The sequence below is a fragment of the Acomys russatus genome, chromosome 29, assembly GCF_903995435.1.
Source record: "Acomys russatus chromosome 29, mAcoRus1.1, whole genome shotgun sequence".
NCBI lineage: Eukaryota > Metazoa > Chordata > Mammalia > Rodentia > Muridae > Acomys > Acomys russatus.
In genome coordinates this window covers 22,453,116-22,470,534 of record NC_067165.1, presented here as the reverse complement: position 1 = coordinate 22,470,534, position 17,419 = coordinate 22,453,116, and the positions used below count along the sequence as shown (strand labels likewise).

At 49.9% G+C, this 17,419-nt stretch overlaps 1 protein-coding gene across 1 annotated transcript in view; it reads right to left on the bottom strand.

The window, feature by feature from the left end:
• Csmd2 (CUB and Sushi multiple domains 2) overlaps nucleotides 1-17,419 on the bottom strand; it is a 561,027-nt gene that overhangs the window by 340,492 nt on the left and 203,116 nt on the right. The window contains exons 4-5 of the mRNA XM_051172054.1: nucleotides 13,130-13,324; nucleotides 852-1,059 (exon numbers count right to left, since the gene is read on the bottom strand). Coding sequence (XP_051028011.1) covers nucleotides 852-1,059; nucleotides 13,130-13,324 — 403 coding nt within the window. The remainder of the gene's footprint in view (nucleotides 1-851; nucleotides 1,060-13,129; nucleotides 13,325-17,419) is intronic.

Here is a 17,419-nt window from a genome sequence, read left to right as displayed (position 1 = left end):
CCACACCCTCGCGGCCATTCCTGCCACAAAATATACAACGATGCACATTCCAGTCTATCCTACATCTGGAAACTTTTCTGCTGGAAAAGCAGATGTGCCACAAATACCCACAGAAACCCTCATTCCGATGGGAGAGTCATAGGGCAAATCTGAGGGCACACATTTATATGTCAAATAACCTGGGAAGGCTGGTCACACCACAGCAGCCAGGCACTTCTCAAAGCCATCCTCAGCCTTCTTGGTCACATCCTAACAGTCTAAGCTTGTAGATGCCAACCAAGGATGGATGTCAGGCCCCCAATCCTCCCATGTCTTTCCTGAGCTGCCAACATGTAGGAGTGTTCAGGATGTTCAGGAAGAGCAGGAAGAGCAGCCCTCTGGCACAGCTGGCAAGAGGGAGGAAGTCCCTTCATTACTCCCACACGCACTGCCCATGTCTCAAGGCCCCAGCAGTGCTTAAAGCAATGTTCCCTGAAGATGCTTGTGTCATGCAGAAATGCAACAAGATTCCACACAGTACTACCAAGACCCTGTCCAGAGCTTGTGTCATGAGACAAAAACATCTTTGGATTTAATTCAGGCCCCTGAACTGAGTGCCATCCTGAAACTAGCAAGGACACGCTTTGAATCAGATGTACAGAATCCCTGTTTAAAAAACATACACACATACACACAAAAAACGCAGCTCCACTTTAAAACCGTGCAGCGATTTCTCATTATGATGAGATGCAAAGATTTCTAGGGTTCAGACAAGCCGGTGGGCAGGAGGATGGAAAACACACCTTGGGCAGCCCAGTCATCCCCAGCTGCAGAGGCCTCAAGGGGAGGAAGGGAACTGGCAGCAAACTCACCAGAGAGAGGAGCCTTCGGTCCCTGTGACCTCCAGGAAGTCATAGCCATCCTCTAGCTGGAAGTCACTAAAAACCAGGGCGATGGTGTCCCCAAGCTCAGCCAGGATGGTCCAGGTGCAGTCAGCATTGTTGTGATACTCAGCAGGAAAGTGTGGGCTGGAGATGATGCCGCTCTGCCCCCGCAGGGTCCCGCCACAGGCGTCATCCGCTGTGGGGAAGGACAAGAGGCTCCCGTGAGTGGTAGGATTCCTGGGCCCTGGTTTCACCCATTTCGGGGCAGAAAGTATCCTAGCATATGATTGTATGACAATTGTCATAGGTATGATCTCCTAAGAGGACAGCTCACTCTTTAGGGACATAAATAAATAGCAGAACAGGTTGTTTTAATGGGTCATCTTGGGGAGGAGAAACTGAGGCGGCCTCATTAGAGCTGGCTTCTGTAGGATAAATAGAAGTTCGCTAGATAGAGCAGGTGAGGAAGACTGGTTCCCGGAAGACGGAACCAAATGGCTTCACCTGGAAGGTCTTGGGGGTGGGGACATCTGAAGGGAGGGACAGTCACCACAGCCTTGAGAGAAGACTAGGAGGAGGAGACAAGGGGTCAGGAGGAAGCTATAGGTGTTGAGAAGCAAGCGGGTCAGGGTGGACAATGGAAGCACAAGGGTGCATGTGCCCTGCAGGCGTTGGAGTGGGAGGCAGGAGAGGTCAGCTACAGAAACCTTGCTGAGCTGGGGGTGCTTTGGCAGATGGCAGGAGAGCTGCAGTGTGGTGAAGGGGCTCAGCAGGGAATCGGAAGTCAGAACTAGAGTGGAATGCTGCTCTTGGGTCTCAGTGATGGACAGAAGGCACTGCTGAGAGAGGGGGGGACAGAGAGTGGCAGAGGTAGTGGGAGGAGTGGAGTGGGGGAGGGGAGTAAGGAGGGTTTATTACAGCAGCAACAAAAGGGTTCCCTAAGGATGCCTGCTCTGCCAGTGTTTGGGGTGGTGTGAGGGAGGGGCAGAGGTGGAGAGGGTGTGGAGGAGGGTGTGTGGGTGTGTGGAGGAGGGTGTGAAGGTAGGGGTGGGGATGTGTGGAGGAGGGGTGGAGGTAGGGGTGGGGTGTGTGTGGAGGAGGGGCTGGAGGTGGAGGTGGTGAGATGAGGCGAGGTGGTGGAAGTGGGGGCGATACTGTGTTCTCACGAAGCTCACCAAACTTGCCTCTGTGAGTCCTGTCCTAGACCCGGGTCTGCCCAGAGTTCGCCTGTACCTGCCTGTTGACTACTTTCTTAGGCCCGAGGATACTGATATCTCCCACAGCGCACAGCTTGAGGTCATGGGTGCTCCAGTGACTTCACAGTGATGGCTTCTCCTCATTACAGCCTGATCTCCCATCCTCTCTCACAACGGCAAGGCTGGATAGATGCAGGAGGACCAGTCTGACTCTATGCTCTCACTGTGTAAAAACCATCCCTAACTTCCTCTCACTCAGGACCATGAAAAGGACACCACCCTTGGTTTCCTGACACCTCCATACAGGACCACAAGCCTCCTCTTTGCTTTTTTCACCAAAATCTACCTATCTCTTTCTGGAATCTTCTTTCTCTTGTTGAGCCTGAGTCTGCCCACCCCCCTCCAAAGCTCTCAGGTGTTAATCCAAGTGTTACTTCCTCAAGGATCTTTCCAGAAACAACACCTCCCCCCCCCCCCACCCCGCCACCCTACCCCTGGCATCCCATCGCACACACACCAAATGTTCTCCTACAATTACTTCCCATACTTCTTTGGTTAAAAAACAAAACAAAAGCAAAACACTATCACTTATTTATTTCATATCTAGAGGCTTAACTCCCTGAAGGCAGAGACTGTCTGTGCTCAGCACCTAACATATTTCCTGGCATAAAATAGGCATTAAATGAGTATATGATGAACCAAGAGACTAAACAGGACACTGAAGATTAGAGAGGCTATGGTATGTTGTCAAGGCCACACAGGAAGTGGCCAAGTCAGAGTTCTAGCTGAGTCTGCGTACCAGGTTGGCAGTCCCCTCCACATGAAAGATCTTTCCAGTTTGACAGTGCCTTGGTAAGCCATTGGAAGATTTTCAAATGCCCCAACAGTAGCCAGGGACCCCTGGACCGTGCTGCAAGCAGGTACCAGGTTGCAAAGAGCCTTTAGGCCAGAGTCACCTGTACGGCCGGTCATTCTTCTGTCTTGGGCTCCTCCCTGGCTCTAGAACCATCCTGTTCTGATTGAAGATGCTGTAAAAGCTGTTTGGAGATTTCCTCGCACTTTAAACAAGGCATCGTATTTCATAGTTACAACTTTGGAGTTGTATGATATAACCTTCAGCTCACACCAAGCCCTAAAATATTCATCTACACTTTCCTTTCTGGCAGCAGGCCTCCTGCACCACCATTAAGTCATGCATTCCGGGCGCAGGTGCCTCATGCTGGCATTTGGCTTTCCAAGCTTTTGACTTTATTTACGATTGGTGATAGTTCCTCCTGAAGCCTCTCCAATTAACCATAATTTCAGAGAGCCATGCCTCTGTCCCCTTTGCCTTGGTTAGCTGTTCGGGGACTCACGGTGCAGGAAGAAATGAGAAGACTAAGGGACAAGTGTGCCACGCCTCTCCCGAGGACACCCTGGGATGCCTGGGAGCTGTGGTCCTGGCTCATGTGTCATAGCTTTAAGGATCTTTCTAGAATCAGACCTTCCTCATCACATGCTTTCAGAGCACGCAATACCCCCATAACGAATTATGCCGATTTCTTCCTCTCCTCCTGCTCTGGGTTCCTTGGCCTCAGAGGAGCAAAAATGCCACCAGAGCCCTAGAGTGGAGTCACTACCCAGAAACCCCAGAGTGAAAACTAGAGTAGCAGGGTTCTGACTCCCTAAAGGTGTAGCCTTGAGGCAGGCACCGAGGGACAGTCAACAGCCCAAGTACCCTCATGGCTTCCAAAACACACACACACACACACACACACACACACACACTTCCCAACAGTGGACTTAGAACCTGGGGATCTCCCACTTTCCCTGAGATGCATTACACTCCCTCCTAAGAAAGCAACCAGCCATGCTGACCTGCAGCTCCCTGGAAATCCTTAATAATTCTGAGGTCAACCACCTCCTGGAGATTATCCAGAAGCTACGGGCAGTGGGATGATCTAGTTTGAACTGGTTTTAGGTGCAGTAAGGCAAAGTGTGTCCTGAGAATGAATTTTTAGGGAAAAACCCTAATTACCATCCTATGCCTGTGTAGGAGCGGATGTGGAAGTGCATACGATTAAAGCCAGATGCACCAAGGGAAGAGGTATGCCCAGTGAAGTAAGGCTTACATAATCCTAACCTGTCAATCAAAACAAAAAGACCACTTATCCTATGCCCCTAGAAACCAACTCCTCTTCCTCCCGGGCCCACAAACCGAAGCTCTGGTAATGACAGGGTCCTGAGAACAGAGCCATTAGGTACATTCTTTCCACAGACAGTGTCCTCTCATCTGGGTCTCCTGAGCAGAGAGCTACGTTCAGCTCTTGGTACCGGAGTTTCACAAAGTTCTCTTCAAAAGGCTCATGTTGAGATCTTGGCCCCAGCAAGCCGAGCCAGTCCTCAAGAGGTGACAGGATTCTAAGGGCCCTGCCTTCCTCCATGAACTGACCCACCAATGGGAGCATAATTTGATGGGAACTTCCGGAGGTGAGGCATAGTTGAAGGAAGTAGGTTGCTGGGCAAGGGGGGGGGGGAGGAGAGCGGGGTGTCCTTTGAGGCTAGCTCTTGCCCTGTGAACCTGTCTTCTCTCCCTGCTTCCCTGATGTCTGCTGTGAAGAGCTTCTTCTACACCACCCGTGATGCTCTGCCTCCCCCTGAGGCCAAGGCAAGGGAGCCAGCTCATCTTGGCCTAGAACTTCTGAAGCCACAAGTCAAAGCAAATCCGTCCACCTACTTAGTCGTTTCTCTCATAGTGATGGAAACCTGCAGTGCGGGATGGATTAGGGATCCTTTCTTTGTGTGGTGTCCCTCATGGCCAGGCAGTGCACTGAGACCCCTTGGGCCATGTAAGAAGTCAGCTTTGTCCCCCTGTGATGGTTAGTGTCAATTGCCAACATGACAGAAACTAGAATCACTTGGGAGATAAGACCTCTGGGCAGATGAGGGAGGATTCTCATGGCTGTGTCCCTGGCTGTGGGAAGGCCCTGCCTACTGTGGGTGGCGCCATTCCCTGGCTGAGAGCCTGGACTATGTAAGAGAAGACAGGAATTTTAAGTACCAGCAACATTCATTTCTTTTTCCCTAACAGTGGATGCGATGTGGCCAGTTGCTTCAAGCACCTGCCACCATGACTTCCCTGCTCTGGCTGAATATATTCTTGAGCCAGACGAAACTTGATCTGCTTTAAGTTGTTTTAATCTGCTTACTGTATCACAGGCACTGAAGAGGAACTAAGATGACCTCCATGTTACACATGAGGAAACAGAGGCTGAGTTTAAAACAGTCCCGTGGTCATAGCTACCTATGCCAGAGCTGGAATTAAAACCCAGGATCCCCTGGCTTCAAAACTGCCTCAGTCCACACCTGTTTCTCTACCTCACTCAGCCAGGCCTGATCCAGCTGCGCTCAGGCAGACACATTAGGCTTCTGGAACACTCCCTGCCCCAACATACAAAGGAAAGGGCCCAGCTCTCAAACCTTGCACCAGCAAGAGGAAGGAACTTCTCAGTCAGTGTGTGCCTGCGATTATGAGTCTCCCGCTGAGGTAACTAGATGGCCAACATCCTTGCCCACAGAGGGAAGTGGTGGTCAAGACCATGGGCATCAGGAATACAGCCTTGGGCTGTCCCAGCTTTGTTACCTCTTAACACCATCATAAACAAAGCCACCCACCTCACCTCTCCAGGCCTTGGCTTCTCCGTTCACAACAGGGACTGACAACACCATGGACTCTTTAGGCTTCTGTAAGAATCAAATTAGACAAAGCACGGCCGGCATGTCAATCAATGCTGGCCAGCAGTGTCTGTGGCAGAGAGTCACAGTAGTAACTGGAATAAAGCCCTCTGCCAGCAGCATCTAGACGCAGAACCCCCAGTCCATTTCAAACACGGTAGTGCCATTATTCCCAATGACTGCTAGGAAAACGGGCACAGCGAGACTGAGTGACTGGCTCAAAGCCTCTGAACACATTGATACAAATGACAAGGCACAGACCTGGATCAGGGGATGGGACTTCAGACCCGAGACCATGGCTTGTCCTCCTCCAGGAAGCACTCAGGAGCCCAGGAGGTCGACTTTCAGAGCTGCAACCACACAGCTCAGGCTCAGTTACTCCCAGGCCATACTACACTTTTCACTGCTTGTAAACTATTTAATTTGATTGACAGTCACAGCAGGCCACATGTATGGTCCCTGGGTCCCTTACTATCTGCACTGCTATCCATGATATCTGACTCCTCCCAGCAAGTCCTCACTGCATAGTCCTGGCTAGGAGCACCCCTATATCATTGGCTCACAAGCACAGTCAGACTTTACCCTGAGGGGAGATTAGTTCTTGTGATTCTGGAGGGCCTGCCTTGGTTGCCCTCAACTTGCCCATCATTACCCCTATCTGGCCAGCACTTCAGAAAGAGCCATCTGGTCAACCGCAGACCTTTGCTTTTTAGCAAGACCTTTAGGCTACACCTCAGACTGACCCAACCCTTCACTTCCACCAAGGCCACTCTGGGTCTGGTTGTATCAGCCCCAGTGAGCTGTCTGCAGCAACTACCTCCTGATGGTCTCCCCCTTCTTCTTGTTTCCAGAGGGAGAGTGTGTGTATGTGTGTGCATGTGTGTGTATGTTTATGGAAGGTTCATGTAGAGGCAAGAAGTCAATGTACGTGTGTGTGTGTGGGGTCTTCTTCAACTGTGTGTGTGTGTGTGTGTGTGTGTGTGTGTGTGTGTGTGTGTCCGTCCATTTTTGAGATAGGATCTTTCAATGAACCCAGAGTTCACCGGTTTGTCTGAAATGGCTCACATCGAGCCCCAGGGATCCTTTTGTCTCTACTTTCTCAGCTCTGAGATTAGAGGTGTGAGCTGCCTGGCCTAGCTTTCACTTGGTTGGCTTCTGGGCTCAAACTGGAGTTCTCATGCTTCCACAGGGCACTGTTTACCTATGGAGACAGCTCCTTGGACCCCCTGAGGGGCTGTTCTTTAAATGTAAATTGAGCCCAGTAGAGGTGGCCCACAGCTTTAATCCCAGCACTAGTGAGGTGCAGGTAGAGGCAGACAGATTTCTGTGAGTTTGAAGCCATCTGCAGCTTTGTAGGACTACACAGTGAAACCCTGTCTCAACTGGGAAAAAAAGTAAGTCAAATTGAGTCTGACCTCTGCCTAAAACCCTCCTCTGGCTGCCTCCTAAATTTTGACCTTAGGCCACCTTTCTCACCTTGCTTTGAACAATGCTGCCCTCCCCACTCACCCCTTAATCCCATTTTGCCCCAGAAGCTTATTTTCTGTTCCTTTAAGAGGTCTGGCTCTTTTCTAAGTCAACCTCTGTTTTTGTGCCTTTTGTTGGAATGCTCTTCCCCAATCTGTACTTAACGGCCTCCTTTTTATCCTTCAGGACTCAGTTTGCCTGTTACCTCCTCAGAGATATCTCCTGAAACACACCTAAAAAGGTGTGCTGCATCCATCTGAAGGAGCCTTCCTCACTACCTTCCTGCCTCCCATCTTTCTCTGAGTTTATTTGATATTTGAGCATTTCCTGTCTTTTGGCTGTCAAGATGTAAACTCCATTAGCTCATGGGATTTGAGTTTGCTTCAGTCATCACTATAGCTTCCTGTATCTAGATCAATACCCGGCACAATAAGCAGTTACTTAATGATGTCTAGATGGAACACAATAGGTAGTTGATGAATGATGTCTAGATGGAACACAATAGGCAGTTGATGAATGATGTCTAGTTGGTACATAGTACCTAGGCACTTAAAGAGAAAGTTGTCAAATCACTGAGGGAGGGAGTGAGCAGTCCTGTAAGACCAACCTCAGGGCTCAGAGAGGTTTAGCAACACCATGGTGATGGCACAGCTCTAGCTGCTGTTGCTGGGGCCTGCCCGATTCCAAGCACTGCCCTATTTTACAGATGGCAGGTTCTGACCCCTGGGGGCCCTGCAGTGCCCACTGCAGCTTGAAGTCTGTTGTCTAGACTCTGTTGCCTGAATGCCTGTCCCCTGGGGGTCTGGTGGCAGACAGCAGTGCTTGTTTTGACTCTCCAAAGCCAAGCTAACTTGCTCTAGCCAGTTTCTCCCCCTACATCTGCTTCTTGGCCCCCTTGTGCCTCTGAATTCCCTCCCTCTTCACAGAGCTTTCTTTGATCCTGGGCTGATGTCCCTCCAGTCAGAGGCTGGTTCCTTTAATACACATGGTCTTCCTTGCTGTGGATCAAAGAGTTTCCACCATGCTCGTGTCTCTTAGGGACTTCTGCCTTTGTGGATGTGCCCAGAGAGGCACATCAAGGAACACCCCAGACCCTGCCTTCTGCTCTCTGCTAGCTGGATAGAACCCAGATGGACCAGGATCCTCAGAAGGAGGGCTCCTTAAGAGTCAGCTTCAGAGGTGCTATGCCTGGGACCCCAGTGGCTCCGTAGCCCACCTCTGCCTGTACTGTGACTTATATTCTGCCCCCGACTCCCATCTCAGTGGCACTCTGGATAGAGTGTGGCTGTCTAGTCTGCTTAGGGGGCTTTGGCCATGTGTCCCACAGAAAGCTCCCTCTTGGGTTGCATGCTGGCTAGACACTAGTGTTGACCAAGGCCAAGCAAGGCTGCTGCTCATCAACAAATACATTTTCCAGTGGGGAGGCTGATCTACTCATGAGACCATCCCTGGAGAGTCTGGTGTGGGAGGCTCATGGCCCTTCCTTGAACATGACTCCAGCCATGTTGGTACAGCTGTGGGACCCAGCATGGCTTGGGCAGCCAGTGAGCACCAGGGAGCCTTGACCTCCTGAGAAGAATATCCTGAAGAATCAGTTTCAAATGAGCAAGTATGTTACCGAGGACACATCAATAAAGACAGAGCTCAGGGAGTAAGAAGGCGGCCCAGGCCTCTGAGTGGAGGGAGCAACTGTACCTCAGCCCCCTGGCCAGTAGGGAGCCTCTACCGTAAGCTTTTCTTCTATATGGCTCAGGTGGGAGCTACTTTAGAGGGGACTGAACAGCAGGGGCAAGTTGGTCTAGGATCCTTTCTAGAAAGATCTTGTGTGCCATGCTAATGAAAACAAAAGCTGTCTAAGTTAGTGAGGAAGAACTCCTAGGGTGAGGCTAAGCAATGGAGTCTCAGTCAGATCTGTGCCTTTCATGGGGGTAGAGGATGGATGGATGGATGGATGGATGGATGGATGGATGGATGGATAATGTGCTATGTGGGTCTGGTAGGTGGCAGTCTGCAAAGAGACACTCACAGCTGCGAGGGCCTACTCTATAGAAGACCAAGGGGGATGGGTCAGGGCCTATGGGTGGCTCACCTTGGTCACCATGGGTAGCGATGCTTCACAAAACTACACAAATCAACCAAAAGAGCAGGTTTGGGGAAAACAGAGTTTGGATGAACAGAGTGTGATGCTGTAGTGGAGATGTCATTCCCTTCTGGGCTAGAACTCAGAACATGCTATCTTATCATAGATAAGAGATTCTAAGAGATACAGGGAGTTTTCAGGAGGGAAGTCAGGGGGAGAAGCTGCAGGGAGTTGGGAGAGACTAGGAGAGAGTCCGAGGCACATCACACTCATGGACCACACCGAGGTGGTGTGGTTGCTGCCGGCAGCAACCACAGGACACACAGACATTGGGTGGTGGGGATCCAATCAGACCTGCCTCTCATCACTTACCTCTGCTACTGGTTAGCAGCCAGCTCCAGTTTCTTTCAGGCAGAGAGCTCTCTTTGGTTAGGAAAAGGCCACTCTATACCTCGGGGGAGAGGGGAGTGTTGGGAAATACAAGACCAGGAGGGAACCAGGATTTTAAGCACTTACAAAGTGAACAGAAGTCCTGAACCTCGGCCAAGTGCAGGGAGCCTCAAACAGAAGAGGCTGGAGAGAGAAGAGATGGCTGGCCTCCTGGGCCTTTCAGGGAAGGTGGAGTCATCAAGGGAGAGCAGAGAGAAGCACCAGGAAGCCTAGGCCACAAGCCTCAGGATTGGCCGTGTTTGAGGGAACTCATCTGCTGGGCAGAGGTGGAAATTGCTGGCACTGTCACACCCTTGCTAGTGATATGGTCCTGTAAATGCCTCTGGGTTTCTGTTCATTGAGTTTTAGTGGGCTGGATTTTATGGAGGTGAGTGAGTACAGAAAATGTTCCAGGTTGTCAGAATGGAGCCAAGGCTGGCAGTTAGGAAAGAGGGAAGTTGAGGAAAAATCCTAGAAGGTGGAGAAGAGGAATTCTGCCTCACAGGACAAATGGGCTCGCAGACAAGACTCCATTACATTTGTATTTAGTTTCTGCCTTGGATGAAAAGGCTGCAGTGCTTAAGAAAGGATTCTGCATCCTGGATTACAGACTTGGGCAATCTCATGTACTCCTCCATTTCCCATCCTAGTGCCATGTCACAGTTCTGACATGACCCTCAGAAGATGTGTGTGTTAAGGGTGACATCCCCAGGGCAGGGTATGGGTAGGGGTAGTACCAAGAAGGACAGGTGCACATGGGATCAGGCCACAAAGGGCCACACACCTGTGTGAGGAATCCAAGGTCAGACCCAGAGAGCTTGGTCTTTCCTCGTAAAGAACAGTCAGACCCCAAGCAAAATATTGAGCATGGGAAGATGGGGGGGGCCAGTAGCTCTAGTCCCCACAGGTTCTTTCAGGGAAGGCCAACATAGTTGAGGCCAACTGTCTTAGAGGAATAAACAAGCATGAGGCAGTGGCAACTCTGTCTGCTGGAAGATGGACTCCAGCGTGCGAGGATGCTGGGATCAATTGATGATGCCTTGTCAGGTAGGGAATGGGGAGAATGGAAAAGGTATGTGTACTAGGTAATTTTCATCCCTGCTGCTGAAAATAAACTGTGCAGATAGTGGGAGGTGATAGGGGCTTGGCCCTGGGGCTAGTCTCTTAGGAGGAAAGATTCATTAGAAAGAAAATTCAGACTTAAAGCAGAAGAGCTGCCTGCAGACATTTCTTAGCTGCCAATGGCTCTCCCACACAAGAACCTACGGGTTCTGGTTCTGTGGGATTTGAAGATGAGGGTTTAGGGAGAAAAGATTGGTCAGTAGGTGCAAAAGGCCATTTGGAAGTCAGGCAGTCTAATGGCAGTCAGAGCCCTTTTGATTGGGGTAACATTTGGGGGAGGAGTGGGGATGGTGTGCAGGGCTAGCCTGTGGTGAAGTAGCTGGGAGCTCAGGATAGGTAGCAAGCCTGGAAACATTTTCCAGATCTAGGCTTGGGGTAGGAGGGTACACTGTGGTGGGTGCGGTGGTTCTCTTGTTTAATTTTTTTATGGGTTTTGTTTTGTTTTTTTGTTTTTGTTGTTTTATCAGCTTGACACAAGCTAGAGTTCCCTGGAAAAAAAGAACCCCAGCTGAGAAAAGGCTTCCATCAGATTGCCTGTACACAAGCCTGTAAGGCATTTTCTTGATTGATGATTGATGTGGGAGGGGAGGGCCTAGCCTGGTGTAGGTGATGCAAGCCCTGGGCAGGTGTTCCTAGGTGGTGTAAGAAAGCAAGCCACTTTAGTAAGTCATGGAGAGAAAGCCAGTAAGCAGCAGTCCTTCATGGCATCTGCCTCGCCTGTGCCTTAGCTTCCTCTGGTGACGGGTTATAAAACTATAAGCCAAACCAAACACTTCTCCAAGTTTGCTTTTTTCTCAGTGTTTTACCATAGAAAGCAAGCTAAGATAGTAGTTCTGCCGAGGGACTAAAAATCACCTACAGGCAGAACAATGCCAACCAAGGTAACCTATTTTCCGGCATATAAGATGGCCCCCAACTTTAGCTTTTCTAGTTAGAATACAGAATTTGTAGCCCGAGTCTACTGCACAGGGTGTGCATCTGAAGAGGGGAGGTCTTATACGGCAAGTATATTCCAAACTCTATATTTGAACTGGAACAGTTAAAGTTCAAGTTGGGGGCTGGCTTACATGCTGGAAAATACAATATATACTTTAATATAAGCAGCAGGTCTAGCATACAACGGAAGATGACAAGAAGGTATGACAGTTGATTTTGATTAGCACCTTAACGAGCTTTGGAGTCACCTGGGAGATGCACCTCTGGATAGTCTATGAGGGCATTTTTAGAGAGATTTGATCAAGCAGGGAAACCTGTCCTGAATGTGGGCAGCAGCATCCCACAGCCTGGGGTCCCAGACTGAATAAAAAGGGAAGACACGAGCACGTCTCTCTCCACACATTCTGACCACCGCGAAAGCAATGCGCTGCCTCACACTCTTGCTACCACAACCTTGCCACCATGGTAGGTTGTATCCTTTCAGACTGGCAGTCAAAGTAAGCCTTGCTTATGTAAGTTGGTTTTGCCGGGTGGTTTGTCACGGCAGTGAACAGATGAACAACAGAGAAGGCAATGCACACACACCATGGCTACAATGTGTGAGTTTTGTCCGATTCCCCACCCCCTTTTCTTTTCCTAAGCACTTAAAAAAAAAAAAAAAAAAAAAAGATCATATATGATTTGTCATCAAATCAGAATGATTGACACATATTTGCCTATGATGAGTGGGGGAGGGATAATAAAGACTAATAGGGTTGACCAATGGCTTGCCAGGAACTGGGTAGGTTCGTGGAACACAAAGCTTCCTGAAGTAAAAATGGGAAATCCTGTGTGAGTGCGGAGAGCTGGTCACCCACGTTGTGGAAGATGCTGGGGTTGGAGGGCACTGAGAGGCTGGGAGTAGGGAAATTTTTTATTGGGAGAAAAGTTGGATTTATAGGTAAAAAAGGAAGAATGCCAGCACAAGGCCAATGGGAACCTTTTAGGGAGTGCTCCAAGGGTGAGTGCCTAACATTGACAGTGTCTAACAGGACAGATGCAGACACTTCTGAGATGGGGCCAGTGAGAGGGCACAAAGTTACAGTAAATTTCTTGATATGAGAGTAACCTGGGGAGTGTAGATCCAAGACTAGGAAAAGTCAGATTGATTTGGGGATGCTGGGGGAGCACCTGGGGAGAACTTCAGTGCTCCTGGATTTGAGATTCCCATGAAAGAGAATCCAAGCGTCACTGGGTGGGGTGCAACTCTGCCCATAGACAGATCCCCCTAGAGGTTTGGACCTCCCTCTCAGCTGCCATCAAGCCCTCTTTTAGTCACCTACCTCTGCAGGAAGGCAGAGGGAAGTCCCACGTGGCACTGTTCTCGGAGCTGGCATGGCAGGTGAGCACCGCGTGGCCCTCCAGGAAGAAGCCGGGGTTGCAGCTGTAGCGGACCTTGTCACCCAGGTTGAAGGTGGAGCCTTGCTGGACACCGTTGGGCAGCCTCCCTGGGTTCCCACAAGTGTGGCTCGGGAGAACTGTAAGAGAGAGAGAGAGATGCAGCTGGTGAGCTGGGCTTGTGCCTACACATCCTAAGTCCTAGCAAGAAGCCTTGGACCGGGCCACCTGTCTGGACCTCATTTCTTCTCTGAATGCGGCTGGCCACTACTGACTGGCTCGCCTCTCTTGGCTGTCCATCATCAGAAAATCGGTTATGTGCAAGAGGTCGCAAGTTGAGGAATTTTCATGAACGTCCAGGTGCTTGGCTTGTTCATGTGTGGCACTGAGAGTGAGTTATACCCATCCTCATTGCTAGAGAAGGGGAGCCCCACCCCCAGGGGCATGCTAACTTCTTGGGCATGACTGCCTTAATTTAAAAAAAAAAAAAAAAAAGAAAAGAAAAGAAACCACACAAGAGCCAGAAAGTATGAAATGGCACTTGCTCATTGCTCTTTAAACCCAGTGTTCTTGCTTTTGTGGCTGCCATACTATCTAATGGCAGAGGCCTCTGTGGTAGAGTAGGTATGGGGAGCTAAAGGAACCGCTGGGCTGAGCAGAGAGGAAGAGAGACAAACTTAAAATCTAATGTGCTCATCAGCCTGGCCCGCTGCAGAGTGGGGACTGGGAGCTGGGAACAGGCCGTACAGTATGTAACCAGAGCCAGGGCAATCACAGTATCTGCGTGTGTACTGTCATTATCCAGAGCAAATGGCCTTGCTGAGAGTGCAAGAGCATCCTGACCTGTCAGTCTCGGAGGGAGGGTGCAGCACTTGTGTGCCATGTGTCTCCTATTTTTCTGTGACCCAGCCTCCTCTCCTGCAAAGTGCCATGCTTCCCACCACTGCTGGAGAGCACTACAGAGCAGTGACTAGCCTGGCAGCATCCTAGTTTCTATTCTTCTCTATAAATCTCCACCCCCACCCCCAGCCCCACCCCTGGCCTGCCAGTAGTAGTTTATGAAGCCAGCTCCTGGTAACTATTGAAATGAGCTCAGGTCCTCAAAGGGTGCAGGACAGAGGCTGGCACACACATGAGCATAGAGCAAGTGAATCACACATTCAGCCCCTTGGGAGGCATGGGTACCATTAAAGATGGTGTGGTTGGAGATGGACCAGGCAGGGGCTTCAGAGGTGACTTCCTGAAAAGGCCACACAATATGCAGAACTCGGAGATTAGCAAGAATTACCAAGGTCAAAGGAGTTTCAGGCAGATGAGATAAATATACTACGGCCCTACAAAGGTAAGGTAGGAATCACGAGTCTGGGAGGAAAGTGCGGAACAGCAGGCTGCCTCCCCAGAGCCTTTGCAGCACCCTCTTCACGCCCACATGGCTGTTGATGGCCGCTTTCTGAGTTCTCACCAGCAGCCCCAACTTCCTCTCCCTCTCCTCCTAAGCCTGCGTTTCCTCCCTTTACTCCAGGCAACAGCTCCACGCAGAGGGAAGTGTCAGGCTTTGGAGCCATTCTAGACTGGGTCTGAAGCCAGGGGCTGTCGCTGTCTCTTGCATGACTTTGGAGTCACATGGGTCTTTTGAATCTCGGTTCCCCTCAATAAGTCCAGTGGTTGAGGGGGTGATTACTGATCAGAACTGCACGTACCGTAACATTTCATCTTACTGGGTTTTAGGACCAGAAGGACGGTGCCTGGTGTAGCCTGGAGACTAACAGAGTATCTGGTACTTAGTTTTTTTGTTTTTTGTTTTTTTTGTTTTTTTTTGTTTTTCAAGACAGGGTTTCTCTGTGTAGCCTTGGCCATCCTGGACTCACTTTGTAGACCAGGCTGGCCTCGAACTCACAGTGATCCGCCTGCCTCTGCCTCCCGAGTGCTGGGATTAAAGGCGTGCGCCACCACACCCGGCTGAGTATCTGGTACTTAAAGGGACATAATTGAACGTTCATCCATCAGTTGTGGAAGCCATTCATTCATTCATCAATTCACTTGCGCAACCAACATTTATTGTGGGCCTACTGTGCTCAGCATGTGGGCTACAGCCATGTAGGTTGAATGGGTCTCCGTCCTCAGACACTTGGTTTGGAATAATTTTAAGGACTCAAGAGTTCTCATACTCCGTTTTCTACTCCTGACATGTCAGATGACCCAGGTGCAAAGGATCTGCTTCTGCTATTTTGTCAGTTGGCCCTGGCTACCATTTCCCATGAGCCTCTGATATGGCTCTCTCATTGTTTCCCATGATCACCTCTTGCCTGGCTCACTAGATGTTTTCCACAATCCTCTGCTGCTAGCTTGCTAGATGTCCCACAATCCTATTCTGCCGGCTCAGTTTTCCCATGATTCCCCACTGCTGACCCATGGTTTGTGTTCTATGATCGGCTACAGCTAGCTCGGCTGTAGTCCCCATGATTCCCTGCAGCTGATTCTCTGAGCACTTCCCAGGATGCCCTGCTCCTGGCTGAGTTGCATTTCCCATGATTCCCTACTTCTGACTCACGCAGTCTTTCTTACGGTGCCCTGCTGCTGGCTTACAACACAGGCAATGTGGTGATATGTGTGTGGGTGCTGGGAGTGGAGGGGGCCAGGTAAACATTTAGAGACGAAAGCAAGCTAAGGTGAGGGGGGAAGGAACCTACGGGAAACCAGCTGAGAACTGGTGTAGAACTAACGGTTCATTTTCCGCAACAAGACGCAAAGACCCAATTTAATTAAATTACTAATGTCAAAATTTTAATGAACCTGCTTCTGCTTTGGGCTTTCTTCCTTTGAAATTAATGACTGGAACGTCACTATAAATAAAAGTTGATTCTTCTTAAAAAGTCACTCTCAAATGCTTACCGCTCCTTACTTAATGAGCTGTTCATAATCATATCACTCTGAAATGGGTCTCAACTGGGACCCCAGCTGTAACGAATGGGCCACACCCCTCATGTCACCTTTTTAGTCCCAATCTCTAAGGTCACACAGTGAAGGGAGAGTGAGCTGTCTTGGGGCTCGGAGAGGGCCTCAGGCAGGGTGCAGAGATGCGAAGTGCACCGCATACCTCTCTGGGTTTCCTCAGTTGGAACCTGGGCAGTTTTTCTCTTCAAGGCCATGCAGATGACGCAGGCAACACAGTCATACCAACTGGATGCTAGCGACCACACTCTTATCATTGTCAGTGCTAGGGAATTAGAGAGGCCAGAAGGTCACAGAAGCCTCGCTGTGGGTGGGTGGAGGGTGAGGGTTTACTTTCCTCCCCTTCCTCCCAATTTTCCTGCCTGCTGACAACCTCTGGGGTTCTTAGTGGGCAGATGGTCTGTCTAGTTGTCCATCCTCATAGGATGTCCTCCCGCTACATCTCTGTGTCCCGTACAGGTCAGGGTGCACCCTCCTGACCTCAACATGAAGTCATCAGATGTAAAGACCATTTCCAAAGGTCACACATTTGACAGGTACTGGGGACAAGGTCTTCAACAGATTGCTGGAGACGGTTCAATTTAACGCAGAGTAGGGCTGCAGCAGAGGTTAAATGTTTGTTTCTAATAACCTACTGAGTATTCGGCATGCTTCTGGGCCTGTTTGCTTAATCCAGCAAAGGAGCTGGTAGATATGGGTCACTTCATAGATGGCAGTACTGAGGCAGAGAGCAGAAGCAGCCTGCTTGGTCAAGGACATGCAGCCGGCAAATGGAAGAGTCTCATTGTGAACTCAGGTCTTCCTAGCTCTGTTGTTCACCTGATGCTTAACAGCCCTCCCAACCGAGGCAGAATGCCTCCACACACGAGTTCCCTTCCCCCTGCATCCTCTAGGGAATGAGGGACTTTATTGGAAGTTAGAGGTGATCGCCCAGGAGCCCACATTTAATACTCTGATTTTTAATAATGTATTGTATCCATCCTATGCATTTGTCCCTAAAAAAAAAAAAAAAAAAAAATCAAGGGCAACGTCTAAAGAGTAGTCTTTTCTTGTGTGTCTAATGAAGGTTTTTGGACAGACACAGATTAGCGATAAGCCACAAAGCAGGCTTTGTAAGGCACAAGTTCTTTGTTGTTGCTGGTGTTGTTGTCCCCCCCTCCCCCGGTGCGTTTTCCAGCATAGATATTACAGCCATTCTTGCTCTCCTGTCTATAAAACTTCCCTTTGATTGCTTACAAAATCACGAGTGGGATATTTACATTCAACACGGCCCAGAACGGTAT